The sequence below is a fragment of the Schistosoma mansoni genome, chromosome 3, assembly GCF_000237925.1.
Source record: "Schistosoma mansoni strain Puerto Rico chromosome 3, complete genome".
Classification (NCBI taxonomy): domain Eukaryota; kingdom Metazoa; phylum Platyhelminthes; class Trematoda; order Strigeidida; family Schistosomatidae; genus Schistosoma; species Schistosoma mansoni.
Genome location: NC_031497.1, coordinates 564,631 through 590,977, shown reverse-complemented (window position 1 = coordinate 590,977; position 26,347 = coordinate 564,631). Strand labels below are relative to the sequence as shown.

The 26,347-nt window shown below is 34.1% G+C and overlaps 1 protein-coding gene across 1 annotated transcript; it reads right to left on the bottom strand.

The window, feature by feature from the left end:
• Nucleotides 1-474: 474 nt before the first annotated feature.
• Nucleotides 475-15,434, bottom strand: Smp_194670 (hypothetical protein; the record flags this gene model as incomplete). The annotated part of the gene is made up of 5 exons (XM_018798833.1): nt 475-621; nt 2,012-2,067; nt 5,736-5,799; nt 9,055-9,214; nt 14,455-15,434. The coding sequence occupies 5 exons, from the start codon at nt 15,432-15,434 to the stop codon at nt 475-477; spliced, it is 1,407 nt and encodes a 468-aa protein (XP_018650682.1).
• Nucleotides 15,435-26,347: the final 10,913 nt, after the last annotated feature.

Genomic DNA, 26,347 nt, shown 5'->3' with positions numbered 1-26,347 from the left:
GGATGTTCAAGTATATTATAAACTAATTTGCCAAGAAAAGTATTGGACTGGATTATTACTAAGATTATTCCTATCAATAACTAGTTTTTACATGCATTTTATTATTGAACAATTGTCTCGCTTTAGTATGGGACTCTTCAGAAGTGGACATGAACGATTCTACTATGGGCCAAGATCAGGACCTTCCGGTTTCGTACTGAACACCTGAGTTTTCAATATTCGTTCCCTGGGACATAGCATCACTACTTCGGGTTTATGAACAATCAACACTGAGTCACACTAATCAGATCTTGCCTACAGACTCACAAATATTTTACCAGTTATAACATTAGTATTTATCGGGTTTGATAGGTTTTTCTCCCTTATCCGTTATTGATGTGTTGGCTGGAATAATCTGTCATTAGTTAAAGGTCATCGAATATTACTGAAAATTACCTTTTATGACAACCACAAAACAAATACATGTATATATACTCACCTATCTAAAATAACAGGATCTGATGGTGTTTCATTTCGATTACCACAACTTTTTCTTTCACAACATCGACTACACATCACTTCATGCGTAAGTAGTACTCGACACATTTCTGGATTTTTATCTTGTCCTTCATAGGCAATAGGCTTTAAGAAAATAAAAATTCGTTAAAAAAAAAAACACAAAATGATTATTAAAGAATAAAGTGCCGTAAATGTATTGAATGTCACAAAAATTTGTTGTCTGTCAAATAATTAACTGATTTATGTTTGTCACTGAAACTCCGAATCCGTCAACGCGTGGGTAGGGAGTAAAGATTGATAATGGCTAGCAATGGAATCCAGGGTTCATGTTTCGCCCCACTTTGAACTCGTCAGCCGGGTGTACCTGCATCTCAGAGTTGATATCCACTCCGAGACTCGAACTCAATACCGTTCGCTTCAAACGCTATCGCGTTATTGACTTAGCTACTGAGTCCAGATAGCCACTTTCTTGTATACTGGGGTTACCTGCATCTCTGAGATGCAAGTACATCCAGCTGACGAGTCCAAAATAGGACGAAACGCGTGTCCTGGATTCTATTGCTAGACACTACCCATCTTTGCTTATAATGCTCACGAATTAAGGCTATATCGAGGCAATACTCACAGTTTGCACATATGCCAATAAGAGACTGATCAATTGCAGTGCTAAACATCAATGAGAAGATTCAAGTAAACAATACCAAGTGAATTTACTCATTATTTAGATTGTAAGGGAAAATCTGATTGATATTGAGAACGATGGAATATTAACAGATAGCATATAAACTATGGGTTTTTTGTCTTTTCCCAAAGTATGAACACGGTGTTCATATTATGTACACTTTACAAATGTATCAAACTATTTTGGAAGGGCGGGGGGGGCGAATTTCACGATAAAAATAAGTCAGAATTAAATATTAAAAATTTTTTTCCATTTGAATGTTGGAAATTATGTTGTTATAACGACAATTGTGTTAACTGATACAGGGGAGTGAATAACTGGTTTTGCTTTAACCATTAATTTAATTCGACGACCAACAAGTAGTAGTAGTAGTCATAGTAGCGTGGTATATACTACTTATGTCGGCAGACATAGGTAGTATGTAACACCACTAAAAAGTGGAAAACCTAACAGCAGAAGGTTGAGAAGATTGAGTTGAAGAGAATAGAAGGGAAAAATAGAAAGGAATTGTAAATTGTAAGAATCATACAGAGTATGAAGGACCATTAATGGAAGATTTGCAACTGAAGTATTTAATGTATGGTTCTCCTATTTTTACCAAGGTATTCTGTAATTTTATATTAAAATACAATGATTGTCCCCCACCTGTGCTCTCGCTCATTACAGTAGTAGTGTGAGTAGTACTAGTCATGATCAGTTTATGCTGTTAATTAGACTAAAAACTATTGAACAAAACGAACTGATAACTGGGTATCACTCAATAAATAATGGAAACGAATAATAATGAAAAATAGAAATGAAGGTCATTCTTCATTTGTTTGTTTAACTCACTTGTTTTGTAGATGAATCCACCAATCGAATATATAAATCTTGATCTTGTTGAACACCTGAAAGTAAAATTTATTCAGAGTGATTACTCGATTAAGTGACTTGACATTATGGTATAATTGATTTGGTAAACGATATGTAGCTCACATCCTTTCATCCAGTCTAATAAATTTACTGTAAACTAGGTCAATGAAATTTGGTCAATATTTAAGGAATGGACAATTTAACACTTCTCACCAGCCAGTAGCCGTCCAATATCAACATTGCAATAACATAGAAGGTTAACGCTATTTGACTGTGTCATCAAAACAAGTTGTTTCTTGCCTTTAATGGAGAAACCATACTTTCAATACTGGAGTTACTACTCGCTGATGTATATCAACTAACACAAAACATGGATCCAAGACTTCTCGCTGGTGACCTTCGACAATAATCCATTATTTATCAATCATTTCTGTAAATATTACGTGAGTTCTTTGTAATAACTCCTTAATTTTATCTCAGTACTGGACTCCTCAACAGTGTGCATCAATGAACAAGGACCTTCAGTCCTCGTGTAAATGATTCGATACCGTCTCAGTTACTTCGGAGTCAAGCCCTTACCGTGAAGCCTGAAGGTCTTGGGTCCATTTCCAGTTGATATCGTGAATGCGCACTGTTGAAAAGTCTCATACTAGGACTGATCAACTGCCGAGGTCATTCAGAATCTCATTGGTTGTCTTGCCAGGATCAACCCGTGATATAATTAGTAAAGTGATAAGAGTAATTAGATAAGAGTAATTATCCACTACTCTCTAGTTTCAAAATAACTTTATAGCTTATGTCCTTTTTAAATGAAAGTTTTCAGTAAGGACTAGATATGATCCATACATATAAATAAACAAACTAAGCTAGACGATTGTCATCCTCAGCAACATTATCACCACTTCATGTAGAAGTGAGCTTCTAAAACATTCCACAAGTGCTAAACCGGCTCGTCCTGTTAGTAATCAATCACAAATAAGGACATCAAAACAAATAGATTAAATGCTTACCGAACAGCGAAGAAGCTCACTGCTACATGAATTAAACAGTGATAATATTGTTCAGAACAAAAATAAAAGCCGCCCAAATAAACGATCTAGTTCAGAGGGCTCAAGAATACCAAAATTATCAGTATAATAATTTATACAGATTACTGAATGCTATTAATATCACGAACCGACCTAAGTCAAATGTCCATTAGAAATCAAGAAGCACTGGAAGACTGTTTCGTCCTAGTATGAGAATCTTAACAGTAATGTACTTCTACTACCTTACCGGCTCTTGAACATGGAAACTTCAGTCTCACGAACAAACGCTTAGCCTCCTGACTACTGAGTCAAGTTGTGAATAAGTCCCATACTAGGATAAAACAGTTTTCTAATGCTTACTAGTTTTCAGTAGATATCTATCGGCCTTTCTATTGAAGTTGAGTTTTTTTTTAATTAACCTACTTATCATTAACTTAGATAAGGTAGTCTCACAAATTATTCCCTAAAGACAAAAAAAATATACTTTCTCATAGATTTCAGCTTTGTTCTTTTTTCCCCAATCATTTTCTCCTTTGTTTAATTGTTGTCAAAATCACTTTCATATTATTCACTTAAATGAGGCACGTGTAATACTTGCCGGTATCTTTGAGCTCAATTTTTAAAAGTCATATCATTAAAATAATATCCAGAGAGAGAGAGAGAGGGAGGAGTGAAGGGGTTAGTACGGAGAGTAATCGATAATACTTATCTGGTTATTACAAAGAATGAGTTAATCACTTATTACCTTTAAAGAGTAAACCAAATGAGAGAAAACAAATGCGATAAACAAATTCACCACTCCCACTTATTGACATTTTTGACAATATAAACACATGTCTCTATTTGTTTACGTATAAAATAATTGGCAAGATCAAATTGTTTCATAATTGATATAATATGAATATGAGTAAATGGTAGACCATCTATTTATCATTTATACCTATTCATTATAGATGCCATAACACGTGCCTAATGCTATTATATAAATATATATAATGATTATCGAGTAGAATTCCCTCTGTAACAATATCTTCTCCCTAATATTTGTGGTATTACTAAGCCTTTTAAAGAAACTGATGATGAACTTTGAGTTGATTATAGAAGAAATGATTATTGTACAACACAGATATCCTATCTGGAGTAGTTATATCTTGCTTACTTTCACGTCTATACACTTTGATTTGGTTCAGTGAATTAAGTGATCGACTGTCGACTAATAAGCGGCTACTTTGAGATTCACTTCATCTACTTCGATTTGGGTAATCCAGAAGAATATGGATAAAAATGTGTCTTAAAATAGAGGAATACAAACTGGTAATTTGTAAATGTTAGATTATATCATTTTATTACACCATTATATGACTGGATGATATGAATAAAAATAGTTATAAGACATTATAAGCAAAGATGGATAGTGGCTAGCAGTGGAATCCAGGATACGCGTTTCGTCCTATTTGGAACTCGTCAGCTGGGTGTACCTGCATCTTAGAGTTGATGTACGGTACTGGGTCCAAGTCCCACAGTGAATATCAACTCTGAGAAGCAGGTACGTCCAACTGACGAGTGGCTGTTAGGATGAATCGGACATCTTGGTTTCCCTGTTAGCCACTATCCATTTCTGTTTATAAAGCTTGTGACTTCAGGCAATATCGAGGCAGTCCGCAAAGGATGCACATATGCCAACAAGAGACTGATCAATTGTAGTCCTAAATAACAATGGGAAGATACGAGTAAACAACACCAAGTGAATTTAGTTATGAGACATTGTTCATAAAAGTATCTAGGGATTATATTTATTTTATAGAAAATACTTCCATAGGAAGACCAAAGAACACATTACTCCGAGAAATAGAGACAGACATGAGAAGAATGAACAAAAACTGGATAGAACTAGAAAGGAAGGCCCAGGACAGAGTGGGTTGGAGAATACTGGTTGGCGGCCAATGCTCCATTGGGAGTAACAGGCGTAAGTAAGTAAGTAAGTAAGTACTTCCATGGATCTGTGTTATCATTTAAAACTGATAGAAATTAAACTTTGTATCATTATCACTAAGTTTTCAATTTAGTTGTGTAGGCTTTTGAAGAGTTTTCTATATTCAAGCTCACGAAGTAATTGAAGTTGGAGTGATAAACCACTGATATATAACTCTGTAGTTTAAATGTATTGTACTTGTAAAATGTAGTATTGAATGTATGGTTTCCAAATTTTACATGTTTCTACCCCAGACAATAGATGAATAATTGCTCAAGATCATGGATCGATTGAAGTTAGTCATTAACACTGTTGGATACCGGCTAGCTCAGTGGTCTAGAGGTTAAGTGTTCTCGTGTGGGACCTAAGGTCTTGAATTCGAGTCTTTTTTTGTGCGAGATTGTGGATTCACATTGGTGAGTCGTCCCATAGTATGACGAAGTGGCCGTTTAGTGCTTCCAAGTTTTCAGTGATGATCTAGCTTTCATAAACTCATGAATTCAACCATTAAAATTACTACAATCTCCACAAACCTCCATTTTGATCATAACTCTGTATTGTTAATCAACGTATATAGATTATAAATTACTGGGTTACTCACTAACTTTTAATGTGTAAGTTAAAAATTAAGTCTAAACATTCAATAATGACCATTTTTGCAAAAACGAAATATAATCAGCCTTTCAGGTACTTCAAAACTTACCATTAGCAAATAGTAAACGTATTCGATAATGAATTCCATTATTGGTTTTTTCACCCTCCGGTTCCTATAATAATTGGGGAAAGAGGTAGGTTAGAAAACGATAATAAAAAAAGTTACTTATTATTGTTTTCTAGCATTACTGCTTAATTAATAGCAATATCACGAACGATAGTTTTCAGTGAAACGAGTTCAAATGCCATCGAGAGAAATAATTCCCTCAAGGTGAAAGTTTAGATAGAATGTGATGTTGATCATCTTTAATTATATCAAATGATCAGTGGACAACTTGATCAAGTGTAGATCCTTAATCAGGGAGTTTTCCACAAAAATGCAAATAAGAGAATGAAACATTAAGACTTCGACAACATTTTCTGATTCAAGAATAGTAATTTGATTAAGATCGCAAACCGATCTAAGTCAGACAGCCTTTGAAAACCTGGGAGAACTGATCAGCCGTTTCGTTCTAGTACGAGACACCTCGACAATGAACATCCACGACTCTGTAACCGGGAATCAAATCAAAAACTTTTGGTCTCAAATGTGAACGCGTAACCTCTAGATCACTGAGACGGGACCCAATGGTATTCAGGATCGAAAATCCCATTCAGTGCTTTCAGATTTTCTATGGTTGTCTAGCTTAGATCAGTTCGTAATTTCAATCTAATTTGGTAATCTCTACAACCTCATACTGACAGTAGTAATTTGATTCGTAGTCGAAAATGTATAGGTCTTTCAGTTATCAAACTGATGAAATGGTTTACTGAGTTATGAGTTATGCATAACAGATGCCATAAATAAAGCCGTGTTAATTTTAAAAAATAAGAAAGATATTCACAATATGGAGGAATGTTGTATGATAATTATTGAATAAATGTAGAAACAGACAATTATCATATTATAACTAGAAAAACTTACTCAAATTTACTTGCACCCTTTTCTTCCTCATCGAATGGTAACCTAATTGTCAGCTTAGATTTTCCTTAAATATGAAAGGTACTTAATATTACTGAAGTATTTCTCGCAAATCATACTGAAGAGCCTTGGAAATTTGCTTCATTCACCGTAAAGAAGTAATCAATGAACATGAGTCTCGCGAGGCGGGGTCATGGATGCGCACTGTTGAGAGGTCCAACAATAGGACGAGTTGGCCGTCCACTGCTTCCAGGTTTTCCATGGTGGTCTAGCTTCAATTGACTCATGATCTCAACTATATAACGTTATTATTTAATTTAAGGTTTTTTATGTCTTGTTGAATTACAAATCTGTCACATTACCAGTAAGGCAGTAATTAGTACTTGTTTTGAAACAGATTCACTATCTCTTCAAACCCTTTCAAGTCTTTCGATATAACATAAGCTGATCATTTAAATCCTTCTGCAGTTAGGTTTTCTGAATTTTACTTATTCTCATATAAATAATTGGTTTATTTATGATGTGAACCACCGTTGACTTATATAGTTGGGACATTTGTTACATCACCTACGCTGAAGTATATTCGTAGAATAGATTAAAAGGATATTTGTAGTATTTAAGCCAAAGCATAACATCATTCTATCAAGAGACCACTTATTGAACTGAGTCATATTGAGAGATGCAAACTTTATTATGGAGATCCAAGTGATAACTACCATATAATAGTTGATAACCATAGGTGATATGGTTTAAAAATGGTTATAGTGACCAAGATACATAAACATAATTTCTCATTTCATATGACTATTATTGTTGTTGAATCCAATGTAGATCAAAACCTATACTTTTAATTAATATTCCTAGATCATTCATTAGCAAACATTCAAAGTAAATAAGTAAGTGAATGTTTTCATTGATCGTTAATGTTATGGCCCTGGTAAATTGGGACTTGGAACAGAGGAAGGCTGGAATTTAAATGATTCAAGAAAGAAGAAACTGATTTCAGAAATTAATTTTATCCAACTGATCCTACATGAGGGATCGTAGATTCTCACTGCTTACGAATCCGATAATAGGACGAAAAGGCCGTCCAGTGCTTCCAAGTTTTCAATGATGGTTCAACTTAGATTGACTCATCAATTCAACTGTTAAAATACTACAATCTCTACAAATCTTCATTCTGATTTGACACTTAGTTAACCGATATCATATAACCGAACCCATGGAAATACAAAAAAATGAATTTTACACAGTATCCCTACTGAATGATAATGAAACTAGATTAATACAAAGAATATCATTACTGAACAAAATATCACACTGAGTAAAAACGTGATCTCGTGTTTCTATTCTATTCTATCAATTAATATAGTTTTATATCATTCAAAAAGTTGTATTAAAGTTTTCTATAGTATTAAACAAACCATCTAGTTCAGAGAACGGAACCCCCATCAAAATCATCCACGTGAATTACAAACCTCTTCCATCTTAAATAAACGTCTCACCTTAGATCTTAGATCTGATCAACACTTAGAAATTCATTGATAAGTCAATTAAGAAATCTTTGGATTTGTTTACTTTCATTCCAAAATTCAATTTCATTGCGTGTTATGTTTATTAAAATATATTCATAAATCCTGCTGTGATCTAAATTGAATTTTTTAATTTTATATATTTCATTTTAATAGTTGAGATCATGTATCCATTGAAGTTAGACCACTATGGAAAACCTGGAAGCATTGCTTGACGGTTGTTTCGTCCTATTAAGGGACTCTTCAGTAGTGCGTATCCACATTTAAGTTGATTAAAACTCAATGTTAAGACAAACCGAATAGTATATTATTCAGATTGATTGAAATTAAACCTATACATTATTGGGTATAGGCTGAATGATCAAGAGGTTAGGCATTCACATGTGAAACTAAGGGTGTGGTGTGGTCTATATATATCCATATAAGTAGTATATGGTGATGGTTAGACATAGGATGTATTTTGGCAGAAGACCGATAAGGAAAGAACTGAAACCAAGCGCACTTGTGGGAAAATGCATGAACAATGGAATTAGAGAAGATGAACTGATATGTAGAGAAGGAACAGTGAAGATTGAGACAATTGATGGTTATTTTGCAAATTAACTGTTTACTGTATGGTTCTCAGAATTTAGTGAGATAGTCTGTTTCTAAATACATTCGATTGTCCCCAGTCGTGTCTTGTTAACTACAAGGGCACTAAATTCCATATCTCAATGAGGTCATTAATAGGCACTAGCTTTAAGGAGTTCCATACTAGGACGAAACAGATATCCAATACTTCTTAGTTTCTATTAGATGTTTAATTAAAATCAGTTCATGATCTCAATTAAATAGTAGTCATATAATAATAATTCACTTACTTTATCTTTCTCTACAAAATCAATAAATGCAGCACGTTCCACTTCAATTGGATGTCTATTCTGATCATATAAAGCAATGATAAAATGAAAGAAATTGCTTTTACGTAAATTATTCGGTGGTTGTTTCTCAAAACGAGCCCATGCTACTTCCATTCGTGGTGTACAATGTGGATATCTATATAGAGAAAAAATGAGAACATAACAAAAAAGAAGAAACAGAAAGATCACATTGAATATATTCATAATCAGTGTTACTTGAGATCAGTAGTTTATGAGATGAATAAGAAAATCTATAACTACAGGATTGAACAGAAGACTTTTGGCTCCAAGTACATATGCTTAACATTTCGACCATTGAACCGGCATCCAATAGTGTTAATGCTCAACTTCAATCACTTCATGATATTGCGTGATTGTCTTCAATTGGCTGTAGTGGATAAGTGTTTCATACCTAGAATAAATGAACTCCATTGGTCGCGGCTTTTTCGAACCTTCAAGTCTTTTTTAACTATTTTTCAAATGACAACTTCAGAATAGTAACAGTCGTCTTGATTTAATCTTTTGCGTGACTAATTATAACTTCAAATGATTTTTTTCTGGCATTGTAAAACTACTGTTATCATATATAGCCAGTAATTGGTGATAATGGATGGAGATAATACAAAATTTATGAGCATATTTTCCTCTAGATAAGTGATTTTCGTATAGAAATTGTATATTCTGTACTTTCAGTCTATAAAATCACCTGGTTGCTGATCATTCAAACTATTAACGACACTGACGGAGTTTCCAAAAATAAATAGTATAGTATAGTATTCCTCAGAAGATCGTTAGTTTTTCCCCTTGTGATATTCAAGACTTCGTAGGCTTGATTCGTCACAGATTGAGCCCATTTAGAGTATTCCTGAAAATCAGGAAACATTGAATAGCTACCTTGTGTCTATATAGGACTTCCACAGCAGGTGCAGTTAACAAACATATAACCGAACAAGTGAGGAGTACAACTAATAAATTAAGCAAACCCCCTCAAAGTTCTGTCAAATATATTGTAATAGTCAGTCCTCTACTTATTTATTTCAATATGCTTCCGAAGTTCTGGTAACAAAATGATGACTGGTTAAAATCAGATACCTTGGGGGTAAAAAAAATTGCTTCCCATAGCATTAGATGATCGTCGTATTACATCGTGAGTTGATAGAAACTATAATTGTACCACTGTATGTATTCAGTGGTACTTCAAGTGGGATCAGTATGTAATGAATACAACTTAAAAATTAAACAGATCTCTGAATAAAATCGAAACAAAAGCTATGAAACTTCTTTATTTAGCATACAAATAACTCGAGTGACTAATAGAGATACATTCAACTGTAATTTGGAATAATACTTTGAACAATAGGCGCATTACAAACTTAATTCTTTGACTTGAAAATTGTCACTAATCCTAAAATATATATTAGGCTGGAACATTCCCTTATTTTTGGGCGACGAAACTTGGATAAATCTGACTAGGAATGCTAAAAGTACTGATTATTAGTAAATTCACTTGGTATTGTTTGTTTGAATCTTCCCATTGATGTTTTTAGGACTGCAACTGGTCAGTCTCTAATTGGCATACGTGCATACTGTGCGTATTCCCTCGATATAGCCTTAAAACACAAGCATTGTAAGCAAAGATGGGTAGTGAATAGCAGTAGAATCCAGGACGCGCAACACTTCGTCCTATTTGGGACTGGTCAGCTGGATGTACCTGCATCTCAGAGTTGATGTTCACTCTGGGACTCGAACCTTGTACCGCTCGCTTCAAACGCCATAGCGTTATCCACGTAGCTACTGAGTCCTGATAGCCACTTGCTTGTGCAGTGGGGTGAAGTTTGAATTCACTTAGTATTGTTTGTTTGAATCTTCCTAATGTGGATATCAGGAACCAGTAGCTGAGTGGATAACGCAATGGCGTTTGAAGCGATAGGTACTGGTTTCGAGTCCTGGATTCCACTGCTAGCCACTATCCATCTTTGCTTACACTGATTATTACTATCATTATTATTATTATTATTCATTTGTTATGAAGGTGACAATAATCACAGACTGATTTCAAATTATGACCGGTCATTAAAAAAATCCCAGTTGACATTAAATTGCTCTGTTATCTAAGTTTGAATAGTCCACACCCTAACAGAGTATCAAAAACTTAAAACTTTCATATCTTCTGATGGTGATAATCATGATGATGATGATGATGATGCTTATTAAACCACTAATTCAATATTCAATAAATATGTAAAAACTGGAAAATATTCTGAGGAGGGTGAGGATATATTCATACATTTACCTTTGATCACAGTAATTTTAATCCTCAATATCGAAAAAAATAATAAAGAGAAAGAAAAGGAAGGGAATAAATGATAGGTTATCTATTCTTTTCTTCCAAAAAAAAAGAAAACCTGGTGATAATAATTACTTTAAAGCGAGAGAGGGGGAGGGAGAGGAAAGAAAAAGGAAACAGATTATGATAGTTACCGATATCAATTTTCTTTTTTTTTATTATTTTTGTACACTATATGATTAATTCACTAAGGGAGAGAAAGAAAAAAGAAAGAAGATATATCCCACCATTGAAACAAGTTCATATTCATAGTATCCTTTATAGATGACGTAATATTCTGGAGTTTAATTATAGTCATGGATATACATCTTTTTTTCCAGTTAGTCAAAATAAAGTAAGCTTAATAATAATTAGACAGGTGAAGTGAATAGGATCATAATGGTGTTATAAAGAAAAAACTTTAATCCGGAAGTGTTCACCCCTATAATTACATAATATAAAATAATGATTAGCTTATTGGATCTGGAAAAAAAAAACAATTTTCCACCTTTCATATGATCACATAGAAACTGTATAAATTATGTTTCTTAAAACTATTCTAGTCAATACGATAATGGAATCTATTATGAAGACTAAGGCATTAACTTATGTATACTATATTGAATGTAGATTACACCAGTGTTTTTAGGTTTTCCATGGTGGTCTAGCTTCAATTGACTCATGATCTCAACTAAATATAAAAAATTACTAAAAATCTCCACAAACAATCCTTTATCATATGCTCACTAGTGACTGTCTCCATGAGGTATTTCTTGGAGTTCTAGTGAGAAGCAGTAACCAGTGGAGTTCAGCCAGGTCTGTTGTGAGATATCAACTCACCGAAAACAATGGTGGACGGTTGCTCAAACTTCGTGGATTGGTTGAAGTTAGACATTAACACCGTTGGATGCCGGCCGGATCAATGGTTCTAGGGGTTAAGTGCTCTGGCGCGAGACTGATAGGTCCTGGGTTCGGATCTCGAGAGGCGAGATCGTGGATGCGCACTGCTAAGGAGTCCCACAATAGGACGAGTTGGTCGTCCAGTGCTTCTAGGTTGTCCATGGTGATCTAGCTTCAATTGACTCATGATTTCAACTATATATAAAAAACATGATATTTACTAACACCTTGAGATTAATTAATTGTGAACTAATCGGTTATATAGAAGATTAGTCAAGGTCAAAATAGCTTAGTATTAGAATTTTAAATGATGAAGTTGAGTGACTTTGGTTCTAATGTACCATGAAACATCAGTTCCTTTAAATTTTCGAATGTCTCTTACTGGTGACTGATATCGAACATGAAATCTAGATTAAATAGTCTTTTTTAATGACTAGTTCCAAGTACCTGACTTCTTAATATAGTGCAAATCATGCCCAGTCCCTTAGAAAAGTGGTCACATTGCAATATATTCAATATAATCCGACTAGGAGTAGGTGAAGATGAGTGTGGTCACTACCTAGTGATCAATCATTTATAGATTAAGCTACACTTGATTAACTGAATGAAATTAAAAATATGGATAAGTGGATATGTATTCATTGGATCAAATGGTATCATACACATTGTCAGGATGAAAAGTTCTAGATCCCATTTCATATATATGGTAGTAAAGTAAAGTAACTGTTCAGTGAACCTAAGTTTTCAATAATTCTGATAATTATGTCAGTTCGTAAGGGAAATTCCTTTTGTACAGTTTATAGTATGCTTATTTCCGATTACAAAAAGACTTTGATTGACCAATTTAAAAAATTAGAAAGTTATAAATAGTGATTATAAACCAATCGTCAGAAAGACGAATACAAAATGATCATAGTTTATATCACAAACTGACTTCAGGTAAACAACCATTAAAAACTAAGGAGCACTGGATAACTGTTTTGTCTTAATATAGGACTCACCAGGATATCATTCACGACATTACCAACGATCGAACCTAGAACCTACAGGTTTTTCTATTTGTACTTACTATTGACAACACTGGGTTGATATCCAGTGATTTATAGTATCTGATTTCGATAACTATGTGCAATCATCTTTTGAGTGAGTAACCGCCTCAAATCCGACAGTGTTGAATCCAACTGGTTACAGATTTTGACTATACAAAATTCAAAAATCTCCACAAACATCCCTAAATTAACAAAATGTTGAATTGTTTTTTTCTATTTGAATTAATAGTTTAACCATTTTGACGTTAATCAGTTTTAAATGCTCTAAATTCAATATTGTAGAAAGTAAAGGGATATGTAAACACTGGGTTGTAATGAAAATTATATTACACAATGTCAGTAGTAATACTTCATACCGATTGCTATCAGTCTAATTTAAAACCACAATACATAAAAAAATGGATAGTGGCTAGCAGTGGAATCCAGGACGCGCGCCACTTCGTCCTATTTGGGACTCGTCAGCTGAATGTACCTGCATCTCAGAGTTGATGTACACTCTGGGGCTGGAACCCAGTACCGTCCGTGTGTCCTGGACACCAATGGTTGTGAATTAAGGCTATATCGAGGTATTACGCACAGTATGCAAGTATGCCAATAAGTGACTAATCAATTGCAGTGCTAAACATCAATGGGAAGATTCAAGTAAACAATACCAAGTGAATTCAGAATACATACATTTTTCGGATTTCATTTCAAACTTATTATTATTTAGTAAGTTTCTGAAAGATAATCAAATGAATTCATCATTTGGATTGTAATGTTATGACTTTCAAGTAGTGATTTAGCTTAGTCATTCAAACGCTGAACTTAAAACTAATTTAACGCCTAGTAGTAGTTCAATATAAACAACCAAGTAGTATTTTCACCCCTCACGATTATATGCACACACACAACCTATGACCCAAAATTAAGTATGTGGACATGTTTTTTTTGGTTGCTTAGTTTCACTTGGATTACTTGTTCAGCTCGTTGACAATCGTGAACTTCTTTAAAAGAAGCAAACATTCTAATATATACAGTAAAGTGGTGAGAACTGCATTTTTAGATAGAAAAGCATGAATATATATATATATATATATATATATATATATCAAATTTTACCTTGTAGGATTTACTATCTGATTCGATGATAATCCTCTATTATTGAATGGAACATGACTATTAATCATTGAACCGGCGGTGTTATCAAATAAGCCTCCATGATTATTATTACTTCCATTTATTGCACCAACCATTTGATTACTCATTTGAGTTAAATGATGTACTGCAGCAACTGCAGAATATGCAGAAACCATTGAACCATTACGAGTACCATTATTGATACTATTATTAGCATTACTATTATTATTAGTTGTATTGTGATTACTCAGGGAATTAGGTGACATAGATAAAATGTGATTAAAATTAGCATTACTATTATTATTATTACTTTGTGATTGTGAATTCATAAGACAACTATGCGATTGATTAGGTGTATTAATGAGAAAATTAGATTGATTCGATGGTGAAGTAGAACATTCTGGTGAATTTTGATGAGGATTAGAATGATGAAGATGATTAAGACTATTCTGCCGATTTTGTTGCTGTTGTTGTTGTTGAGCTATCCATGAACGTACTAAACCAAATTGATTCGTTGGATCTGTTGACATATCTAACATTTCATAATGATCACGTTTCAATTCTGAATGTTGTTGTTGATGATGATGATGTTGTTGTTGTAACATACCGACACCGTTGGTTGTAGATAATTGTGTACTAGATTGTGTAAAATAATTTGATGAATTTGATGTTAATTGATTTGGTATAGAATATTGTGAATGTTGTTGAATAAATGAGGAGAAATTAGAATTTGTTATATGTCGATCAACCATATTTAGATTGGTACATAATTCACTAGGATCACGTGATATTGTCGATGAGGTAATTGTTCCTAATTGAGTAAATAATTGTGGTGTAATTGATTGATCTAATGGAGAATTATGATTATTATTTGCTTGGATTGTTCCATCATGTCCATGTAATGATGATGATGATAAGTCAATATTTGTAGATAAGTTAGATAAACTCATTGTTGTAGCCATTGGATACTGATAATGAATTATTGTATTATATTCTATGAATAGTGATTACTTTCAATTACCTGCAATAAAATGTATCATAAAATAACTATAGTTCAACTTCATTTGAAGGTGAGTTACGTCATTGACTGGAATCAATAGAATATGGGTACCATTGAAATGCTGTCATGACTACCGATGGGATATAACTAGTTTATACCTAAGAACTCACCATGTAGTAAACTCGAGATTTTTAAAGTTTTACAGCAAGAACCAGATTTCTGATCCTAAATCCTTTTCACCTTAAACTAGAGTGAAACTTTATCCAGGGATGTCTAGCTTTCCCTATTGATTCTTCAGATGATGTCAGTTCTTTTTTTAAGATAAACCGTCCTCAGACTCCGGCAGTTTATATTTACCTAATCATCATTTTTTTCCTAGGGAATGAGTAGTCTACACTTGTGAATTATTATCACTGGACGTTGTGAAGTCAGGTTTCACAAATAGATTTGAAATATTCAATTATAAAAAAATGTGGTGTAAATTAGATGAATGAAATTATGTAACCGATAAGAATAACGGAACATTTCTAAATTTCAATAATTAAAATATAATTTAATGAAAGAGATGATACTTGAGATTTATTTATGATAGAATTCAAAAATAGCGACTTTTCAGAGAGTTTTCTACGGGATTAGGTCGCTAACCCCATTCCCGACTCTCCTCCTTTACCCGCGCTTAGGACCGGCTGTTACTCTAGAGGAGCTTCAGCTGGAATCTGAAGAGGAAATTAGGAAATAACATTGGAAGTGGATCGGATATAAATTAATGAAATCACCAAACTGCATCACGAGGCAATCCCTGACTTGGAATCCGGAAGGGAAGTGGAAAAGAGGAAGACCAAAGAATTCATTAAGCCGGGAAATAGAGGCATATATGAGAAGGATGAATGTTAACTAGAAAGAACTAGAAAGGGTTGCCCAGGACAGGGTTGTATGGAGAATGCTGGTGGGCGGCCTATGCTCCTCCACGAGGGGCAACAGACGTAAGTAAGCAAGTAAGTAAGTAGGGATTCAAAAAATATTCGTAATTATACTTCATAATATACTTAGTAGTAGTTATATACCCATTAACATTTAAACTGAACTTCAATGTCAATGAATATTCATTATTATTTAAGTAACACTTAATTGTTGTATATCAATAAAAGGGGTACTTGTTCCTGGGTACACTGTTGAATAATATTAAATATTGTGAATATATATGTAAACATGTATTTTAAAGAATGAGGATTTTTGGAGATTGTAGTAGTTTTAATTGTTGAATTCATGAGACGATCTAACCTAGGTTTTCAATGGTAGTCTAGCTTAGATCGAATCATGAATTCAACCATTAAAATTACTGCTACCTGCACAAATCCCCATTCTGATAATAATCATCACATGTTCACTAGTGACTAGCTTCAAGATGCATTTCCTGGCGTTCTAGTAAGAAGTCATAACTAATGGAGTTCAATCCGTGTCGAGTGGAGACAGTTATCTGCTTCAGACAATTGGTGAAGGGTTGCGCAACACCTTGGATCGATTAAAGTTAGACATTATCACCGTTGGATGCCGACTCAGTGGTCTAGAAGTTAAGCGTTCGTGAGTGAAACCGAAGGTCCTGGGTTCGAGTTTCACATGTGGGGTCGTGGACGCTCATGGATGAGGAATCCCATACTAGGACAAACGGCTGTTTAGTACCTTTAGGTTTTTATTGGTAGCTTAGCTTACATCAATTCATGAATTCAACTATTAAAATATATTTTAAATATAATTTTGTTTCTAACCTATCGTAAATGAAAATGATTTTTTTCTTGAAGATTATTTTTTTAATTTATAAATGATATTGACCAAAGATTTATTTTGGTCAATAGATTTATTAAAAGTAAGAGAGTAATAAACAACTAAGTGCCCTGGTACGACTGAGGGTCGGGGGAATTAGCTCTCCCTCTCGAAGTGCTCTCAAATGGCCATGCGCATACAACCACTCTCACGGAAATCCTACTCACTGCCTTCTCATCAGGAATGTTGTATACGAAATTGAGAGGACGAAAAGCGGATGTCCGGCGCTTTAACCGGGTTGGTGGACACGGTGCGTTCACCTAGGGGAGTTGGAAAACCCTGATTCCAAACCAATGGTTCACATGGGTTCCAGTATCGTGAAGGAACAAATGGCGTATGGATCTATTGTTGGTCACTGGCTTCCATTGGGACTGCATCTCCTGACGTCGCTCCACTTCCTTGTGGATTAGACCTTTAGGTCAAAGGCTCCAGGTGTGGTCCCTTAAGAAAACCACCTATGTTAGTTTGGGAAACCGGGAAGTATCACATCCCTTACACATATCAATGATAACTGCTACTGACTTCATTGTTATTGTGTGGCGCATATATATTTGGTGCCCACTTGAACCAACGTTTATATGTTCAAATAAATAAGTAAATAAATCTAGTATGAGACTCTCCAGTAGTGTACAATAACAACTTACTCTAGGGATCAGATACATAAAACTTCAAATCAAACATTGAAATTCGCTTTGGTAAATTTTCTAAATTATATACTTAATGTTAAAACATCATTGTGAAGAAATGTTTATCTTAGACATTTTGCTGTTGGATTTAGTACATATTTTGTTTAAGAGAATAAATTATTCAAAACAGCCTACAGTTCAGAAAAGTCATTGTCTTCCAGTTACTGCTCTGTATTACACATCTAATCTGCCAATTATCTTCAAATGAAATCTGATCATTGTGAATACTAGAGAAGATCAAATCGATGACAACAACAGAAAAGTACCCGTGTAATGAACAAGAACACATGTGGAAACGACCAATGCATATTCACACGAAAATTACAGAGTTCTTAATGAAAACCATACGTTCAATACTTCATTTACAAATCCTTCATCAATTGTCTCAAACTTTATCATTCTTTCATTGCTATAACAATTATTTTTTATTCCCATCCTCTTCGATTCGATCTACTCAACCTTCTGCTGCCAGACATTCCACTTTTCATTGGTGTTATATACTACTTATATCGAAGTAAGTAGCATACACCACACTCGATTTAGAAATACTATAAAGTAATAAACTAAGAAAATTTGTCTAATTTACTAATTTCATTGTCAAGTTGTACATGTATATCGCTAAATTCTAATTTAGAAAAGTCTGTGCATTGCGTTTCAATGGTTCATTCAGATTTAAAGTATCAAGAAATATCTTTGTTTTTTTACAGCAATTATCAAACTTAAATTCACTCAGTATTGTTTGTTTGAATCTTCCCATTGATGCTTAAGACTGCAACTGATCAGTCTCTTATTAGCCATATGTGCATACTAAGCGTATTGCCTCCATATAACCTTAATTCACAAGTATAGTAAGCAAAGATGGATAGTGGCTACTAGTGGAATCCAGGACGCGCGCGACTTCGTCCTTTTTGGGACTCGTCAGCTGGATATACCTGCATCTCAGAGTTGTTGTTCACTCTGGGACTCGAACCCAATACCTTTCGCTTCAAACCTCATCGCGTTATCCACGTAGCTACTGAGTCCTGATAGCCACTTGCTTGTGCGATGGGGTGAAATTGAAATTTACTTAGTATTGTTTGTTTGAGTCTTCCCATTGATGTTTAGGACTGTAATTGATCAGTCTCTTATTGTCATATGTGCAAACTGTGCGTATGGCCTCTATATATCCATCATTGCTTACAATTATCAAACTTGTTCATAACCTAAAAATGTCCCAGAAATAATCAATATTTTCAATTACCAAGTATGTAAATTAAAAAAATCACTGATTTCACCACGTAAAGATTCTTCGTTATATACTGTGGATACAGTTTTTACAATATTGACTGAAATAAATTTATTTCTGAATAGAATTCCCCTGCATCCCAGAGTTGATGTATACTAACGGACTCTGATCTAGTACCGCTAATTTCAAACGTCATTGCGTTATTCACTTGACTATTGAGTCCATATAGCCACTGGCTTGTGCAATGGAGTGAAGTTTAAATTCACTTGGTATCGGGACTCAATAGCTAAGCGGATAACGTGATGGCGTTTGAGGCGAACGGTACTGGGTTCGAGCCCCAGAGTGAACATCAACTCTGAGATGCAGGTACATCCGACTGACGGGTCCCAAATAGGACAAAACATGCGTTATGGATTCCACTACTAGCCACTATCCATCTTTGCTGAGAAACCAGTTCAGTTATTTTAAAAGTTTTCAGTAAATATTCAATGAAATCTTTTTTAATTTTAAGTAGAATCATGTATTGTTATTGGAAAAGTGAATCATACAATTCACTGAGTGGTGCGAGATCGTGGATGTGCACTATTGAGGAATCCCATATTAGGATGAAAACTCTCTGTCTAGTGCTTCCAGGTTTTCAATAGTGAACTAACATTGATCGGTAAATGCTGTAAATTGATAACTAGTCTACTAGAGATTCTTATATACTCTAATAATTATCCATATATATATATATATTCATCCATGTATTGAATTTATAGTTGCACTTGATCTAGGATATGTCGAAAAAAAAGTGATTGTAACATTTATGACTAAAAACTAAACATTGATGGAGTTTTGTTCTCTGAACTGAATGGTTTGGTCGTGGAGCTTTCATAGTCCTTCTGAACGACATCATCAGCACAAATTTCGGGTAGGACATTCTTATCTAAATGATCTTAAAACATATACAATGTGTAAAGTTTCCTTTTTTTAGTGTACTTCAATTATATTTTGGTATCGTATGAGTTCTCTTAGCTAAACTGTTTAATTTCAGAGCTTATTATATAAAGGAAGTTCGGAACAACATAAAAGGCTCGACAACTGAACGATCTAGCTTGAAGGATTCAACAATGAAGTATCCACCTGAACTGTAATTCTTTTCCATCATCCAAATGATTGATAAAATTAATGATAATTATTATTGATTTATGACATTTATGAATGAAATTATTATTGTTCTCTAAAAAGAATAAAATTTTTAAAAAAAGATCAAATTATTTCGATCTTCTTACCTGTTTCCATGGAGACGAATCCTAATTGTCAATGATCAATAAATTGGATCAAGTTTAATTGATTTGTCAAAATATATGTCACTGTATATAGATATATATATGTTTATATTTATGAGTATAAATAATGAGATCATTGAATGTGGTTAGGTCGTTAAACTTCATTAAGAGAACACAATATTGATTTAGATATTGATCAGGGGTAAATTATAAATGATAGATTGATGAATATATATGTTCCAATATCGTTTAATAATTTCACGCTCTGATAAATGAATAAAGAATCCAAATAATGATTCTATTGATCATTAGGTCAATCATTGATAGATTTGTATATTGATAATCGATCGATTTTATAAAAGTATATTATCCAAAGATAGATTGTATTTAATTGTAACTAGGTTCTCAGTTAAATTACAAAATAAAAAAAAACCTCAAGGGAAAACACAAATCTTGAATGTAATAGTTATATGAATATTTTTGAACGATCAATGAAGTTGAACAAGTAGATGAACAAGAAATTATACTGTTAGGCCAATAAAACCCTTAGAGATTCATTCATTCATTCATTCATTTACTTGCTTATTGTATATAATGAGATATATTGGTGTAGTTGATCCTTCGGGAGTAAGACTGTTGGGAAATAAAAATGAAATACTTATTGAAGCTTGATAAGTTAAATCAATAGATTAACTTGAGAAGTTTTGTGAGAATGTTATATCTACCAGAGTAAAAAAAAAAAGAGAAGATGAATGATACATTAGGGTTGGTGGTGATCAGAATAGTCACATAGAAAGGATACAAGGTTAAAACTCATCTTATATAACTACAGGTTATCAAACTGAAATTTACTAGAAAATAGGGAGGGGGTGTACAAGAAGTTACATGAAGGATATATGTACATACAAACAAATAGACTAAAAGACTTTTTAACCAATCATTAACAAACTACTTTTCTATATTCATTATGCCTTGGAGAGTCTATAAAAACCCATGGGATAATATAAAGGTCACAAAAATTTTATATTATTTTGTTAAAATTCACTAATACCTATGGGTTGAATAGTAACATTTATATGATGATTTGATTGGTTCATTATCATTAGTCTAAAAATTCCGCAATTCTCATCCGATATTTTCATCCCTTAAAAAGTATTTCTCTTACCTTTTACATCATATGCTTGTTGAAGAAAGAGAAACGGTATTCAAAGAGAAAAAGAGGGAGAGAAAGAGAGAAATGAACAGAATGTGAGTAAGACAAACATTGTATTTTCGAGAGATTAGAGTTTTTGGTTTTATTTTCCTTTATTTTTTTTAGGGGGGGAGGGGGGGAGAGGAGTCACACTCCCATGGGAGGGACAAAATATCAACGGATTAACTGACTTCAATAAAAGTCTTATTGGTCAGAAAGATAGTAAACTATGGTTTGATTGGTAAACTCTAATGAGTAGTAGGTCAATATAATATTGAACATGATAAGTTTACAAATTATTCAACATTTTGGGATTAGTTCTATAAAGTGATTAGATATTTCTCTTAGAATTCTTATTTAAACAAGGAAAAGTTAAGTTCAAGGAATAGAGTGTCTTTGAATTATGATGTCAATTAAGTATAAACGGTATATATAAATGACTCGATTTACGAACTGTTATCTGAACTAATTTTATACAATGATATTATTTTCTAATTTGTTACAGTGAATATTTGGTATAGTAAGCAGAGATAGATGGCGGTTATCAATGGAATCCAGCAGGTGTGTTTCGTCCTATTGGGGATTCCTCATCTGGATGTAACTAAATCTCAGAGTTGATATTCACTCTAAGACCCAGACTTAATACTGTTCGCTTTCATCTGTATGTATAATACGTGTGACTTAATGACAATATCGAGATAATCCTCAGGGGATGCATGTACGCCAGAAAGAGACATAGATTGAAGTCCTCAACATCAATGGGAAAATTCAAATAACCCATACAAATGATCTAGTGCTTATTTCTAAATGATTGACGAGCTGTGGTCACTCAAACTCTTATTAGATAGATTGTTTATGATTTATGTAATTATCAGCTCACTACTATGTATCTATTCACTTTCTTGTAATTAAATAATAGACTTTCATATCAGTACATTATCACTTCAAGACCTCCATTTCTGTTTAATTTCATTATAGACCTACTGCTGGAAATAACGTTCTCGTTAGCTGGATTCTCAAGAATTAACCTTCTTCCAGGGGGTCCACTTATCGACTTACAATACGCAGATGACATAGTCCTGTTTGGTGAAGACGCTGATAAATGCAGAGTCTTTGGTAGCACTGAGCAACAATGCTAGGAAGTTTGGGATGCGTTTCTCCCCCTCTAAATGCAAGCTATTGCTTCATGACTGGTCTGCGTCAATACCTGAACTAAAGTTAAGGAGTGAAGTAGTCGAACGCATCCACAACTTCACTTATCTTGGAAGTTCGACCAGCAGTAATGGGTTAGTGTCTGACGAAATGTCAGCAGGGATTCAAAAAGCTCGTTTGGCTATTGCCAACTTATATGACCTATGGTGAAGGCGAGATATCCGTTTATCAATTAAGGGACGAGTATACTGCGCAGCAATTCGCTCTGTTCTACTTTACGACTGTGAAACATGGCCATTAAGAGTAGAAGATACTCGTAAGTTACTAGTATTTGGCCACAGATGTCTTAGCAATATTGCTCGCATCTGCTGGGACCACCGGGTAAGCAATAGTGAGGTTAGACACAGGGTATTAGGGAATGATGGTAAACCAGTTGATGAGGTTATGAATCTTCATCAACTGAGATAGTTGGGCCACATGTTACGTATGCCTGAACACCGATTACCATGACGCGCGATGCTGACTAATATGGGATGGGGTGGAAGAAAGTTAGGGGGGGCCAAACCAAAACGTGGCATCAGTGCTTGAAGTCATTAACTTTTGGTCTGAACCATATTAGTATTTGGTGATTGGTGAGTTTTTTCTGAGTTATCGATCTAGAAAATGCAGGCTAGCTAGCGTCATAATATTGATCTCATCTATAACCCACTTGACATCAATTGAATGTATTAAAATTTAAAAAAAAAATTGTATTCAACCTGCTTTCGATCACTCAATATCCAATATAAATGAACACTAGTCAACTGGTAATTTGTTTTGGAAAACCTTGTACAAGGTTCAAAATTTACTGTGTACTGGAATTTTTGAGATCGAAGTGACAAAACTATGTTCGAATGCACTGTTATCTTGACAAAGATTAGTTCTATGATACTTACGCCTGTTACTCCCAATGGAGCATAGGCCACCGACCAGCATTCTCCAACCCACTCTGTCCTGGGCCTTCCTTTATATTTCTATCCTATTTTTGTTCATTCTTTTCATGTCTGTCTCCATTTCTCGGAGTAATGTGTTCTTTGGTCTTCCTCTTCTCCTTTGGCCTTTAGGATTCCATGTGAGCGCTTGTCTTGTGACTTCCTCAATATGTGTCCTATCCACTTCCAGCACTTCTTCCTGATTTCTTCCTCCACTGGAATCTGGTTTGTTATCTCCCACAGTAGGTTGTTGCTGATAGTGTCTGGCCAACGGATCCGAAGTATCTTGCATAGACAACTGTTAATAAACACCTGTATCTTCTGGATGATGGCCTTCGTAGTTCTCCACGTCTCCGCCTCATACAGTTGAACTGTCTCAATCACCAGGAGGAGGAGGAAGAGTGAGAGTAAGCAACCTTGCCTAACACCGGTCTTTACCTCGAATGAGTCGGTGAGTTGTCCTCCATGGATGATTTGGCAGTTTAATCCATTATAGGAACTCCATATGATATTGACTATCTTAGTTCTATGATACTAGTTTTTATTTGAACAAGGTTATGTGCTTTGATAGCTGTCGTCAGTACACTAATCACCAATAACTATTCTCGTCATTATTTTATTTCAAACTGAAATGTTTAACATGTACAGAAGATATAAAATTTATTGCAGTCAATGATAATTCATTAGTAAGATATCTCGTTTTTCATATTAGGATATAGGTTTTGTTCTACTCGGGAGTCATCTGCTAAGTGCACCTAGATCCCAGTGTTGATATTCTTACTGAAATTCAAATTCAGTACCTACCAGTTAATTAGAAATGGTCAAGAGTTGTGTTATTTGGTCAAAATTAAAAGTGTACCACAAAGTGTGGAATAAGCATCGATAAATATTGCGTCAAAATTCAATGGGTAAATATCTTCATGTCCCTGAAGGATAAATTTATAAACAAACTTGACTTCTTAGTGTTTCCCTTGACGGCATGACTTTTGAAGCTTAAAGGAGTAGGCAAACTTCTCAGTCAGTTTTTTATGACTTGTTATTGATAATTTCTTGTGAGTATGAATGTTTTTTTCATCATCTTTAAATTGATCTAACGCTTCAACAAAACACATCGTTTTCACCCTGAAATTTTCAATCAATACTTGATTATAGATGGCTTGATAGAGTCATTTAATTTCTAGTCAAAAGTTACAAAATCTATCGTTTCAGTGAATTGCAATCTGTAACGTCTCATCTGCTCTACAGCTATCTATAAGAAACTAGGTTTGGCTTTTAACATTTTTCTCAAGTACGTTTATTTTATGGATCCTATCCCATATAGGTTCTTCCTGTTTGAACTAGGGGAGTTTTATGTTTGAAGATCTTAGTATAGATATATCAGGAGAAATATAGAGTAAATTTATCTTAAATGCATGCAATTTAGGCCGTACAGTCTTTGGGGTTGTGGAAATAACTATGATTAGTTTTTATATTTTTTAAAATACTACTTACAAATATATCAATAGGTCATCACGTTAACAACAAAAACACCATGCCATCTGGTCCAACGGGTTTTTCTTAAGTCTATACCAAATTATATTTTACGTGCCTAGCTTTATCAGTAAATGATTACATGAGAAATTCAGGTAAATGGATGAGAAAAGTCATCCAACTAGGTAAGAAATTTCAATTCCATAAAGTAGTACAAATGGAGGAGAAAATAATCTTGTCATCATCTCCTACTTAACATCCAAGGGAGACCATATGTAAGCTGTCATATCGGCCAACTGAAAATATGAATTAAAATGAGAAAGAAGCTTGACTTGAATAAATTGGTGTATTAACTGAATGTAGGCATGATGAAAATACGTTCGATTTCCCTCGGAATACTAACTTGACGCTTGTTGAATAAAGACGAACACTGGACAATTTTATTGCGTATACTATTAAATCTTACTATACTAGATATCCAACTAGTAAATATTCTACCACACATCAATGCAGCTCAAATCAAGAACACATAATTCGCCTGACTAGCACATATACTGATATATAAGCAGGTGAATATAAGGTATAGGAAGATATGTAGAACACATCACACCTGTATGAAAACAGAAACCTATCGCTAGCTACCTTTGCCTACGCAACAAACGAGTAGTTTGCTTTTGAAATTAGTTGATACGAAAGCAAAAGCACTGGTTTTTTCAATCTTATTGTGGTGTTTGAATGAACCAATGATTCCCTTATATTGATGACTGTTTTGATTTTGAACTCCAAGCACAGTACATTCGTTTGTGCTCATCGACCACTTCTTGATTAAATTGCGTTATTGCTGGGATTACCAGTTCATACTATAATTCAAATACTCTTAAACATCACATTGGCGTCGCGATGGAGCCTGTGATGGAACAGTTGGATATACATTCAGATTTTAGTACTTTCGAGGATTACATGGAGAGGTTTGAAATCTGGGCTATGACCAAGGAAGATGATGAGGATTTTAATTTTGTGGCCCATTTCCTTACACTCACCGGAAAAGAAGCATACAGCTTAATAAAGACTAGCATTCCCAGACAAG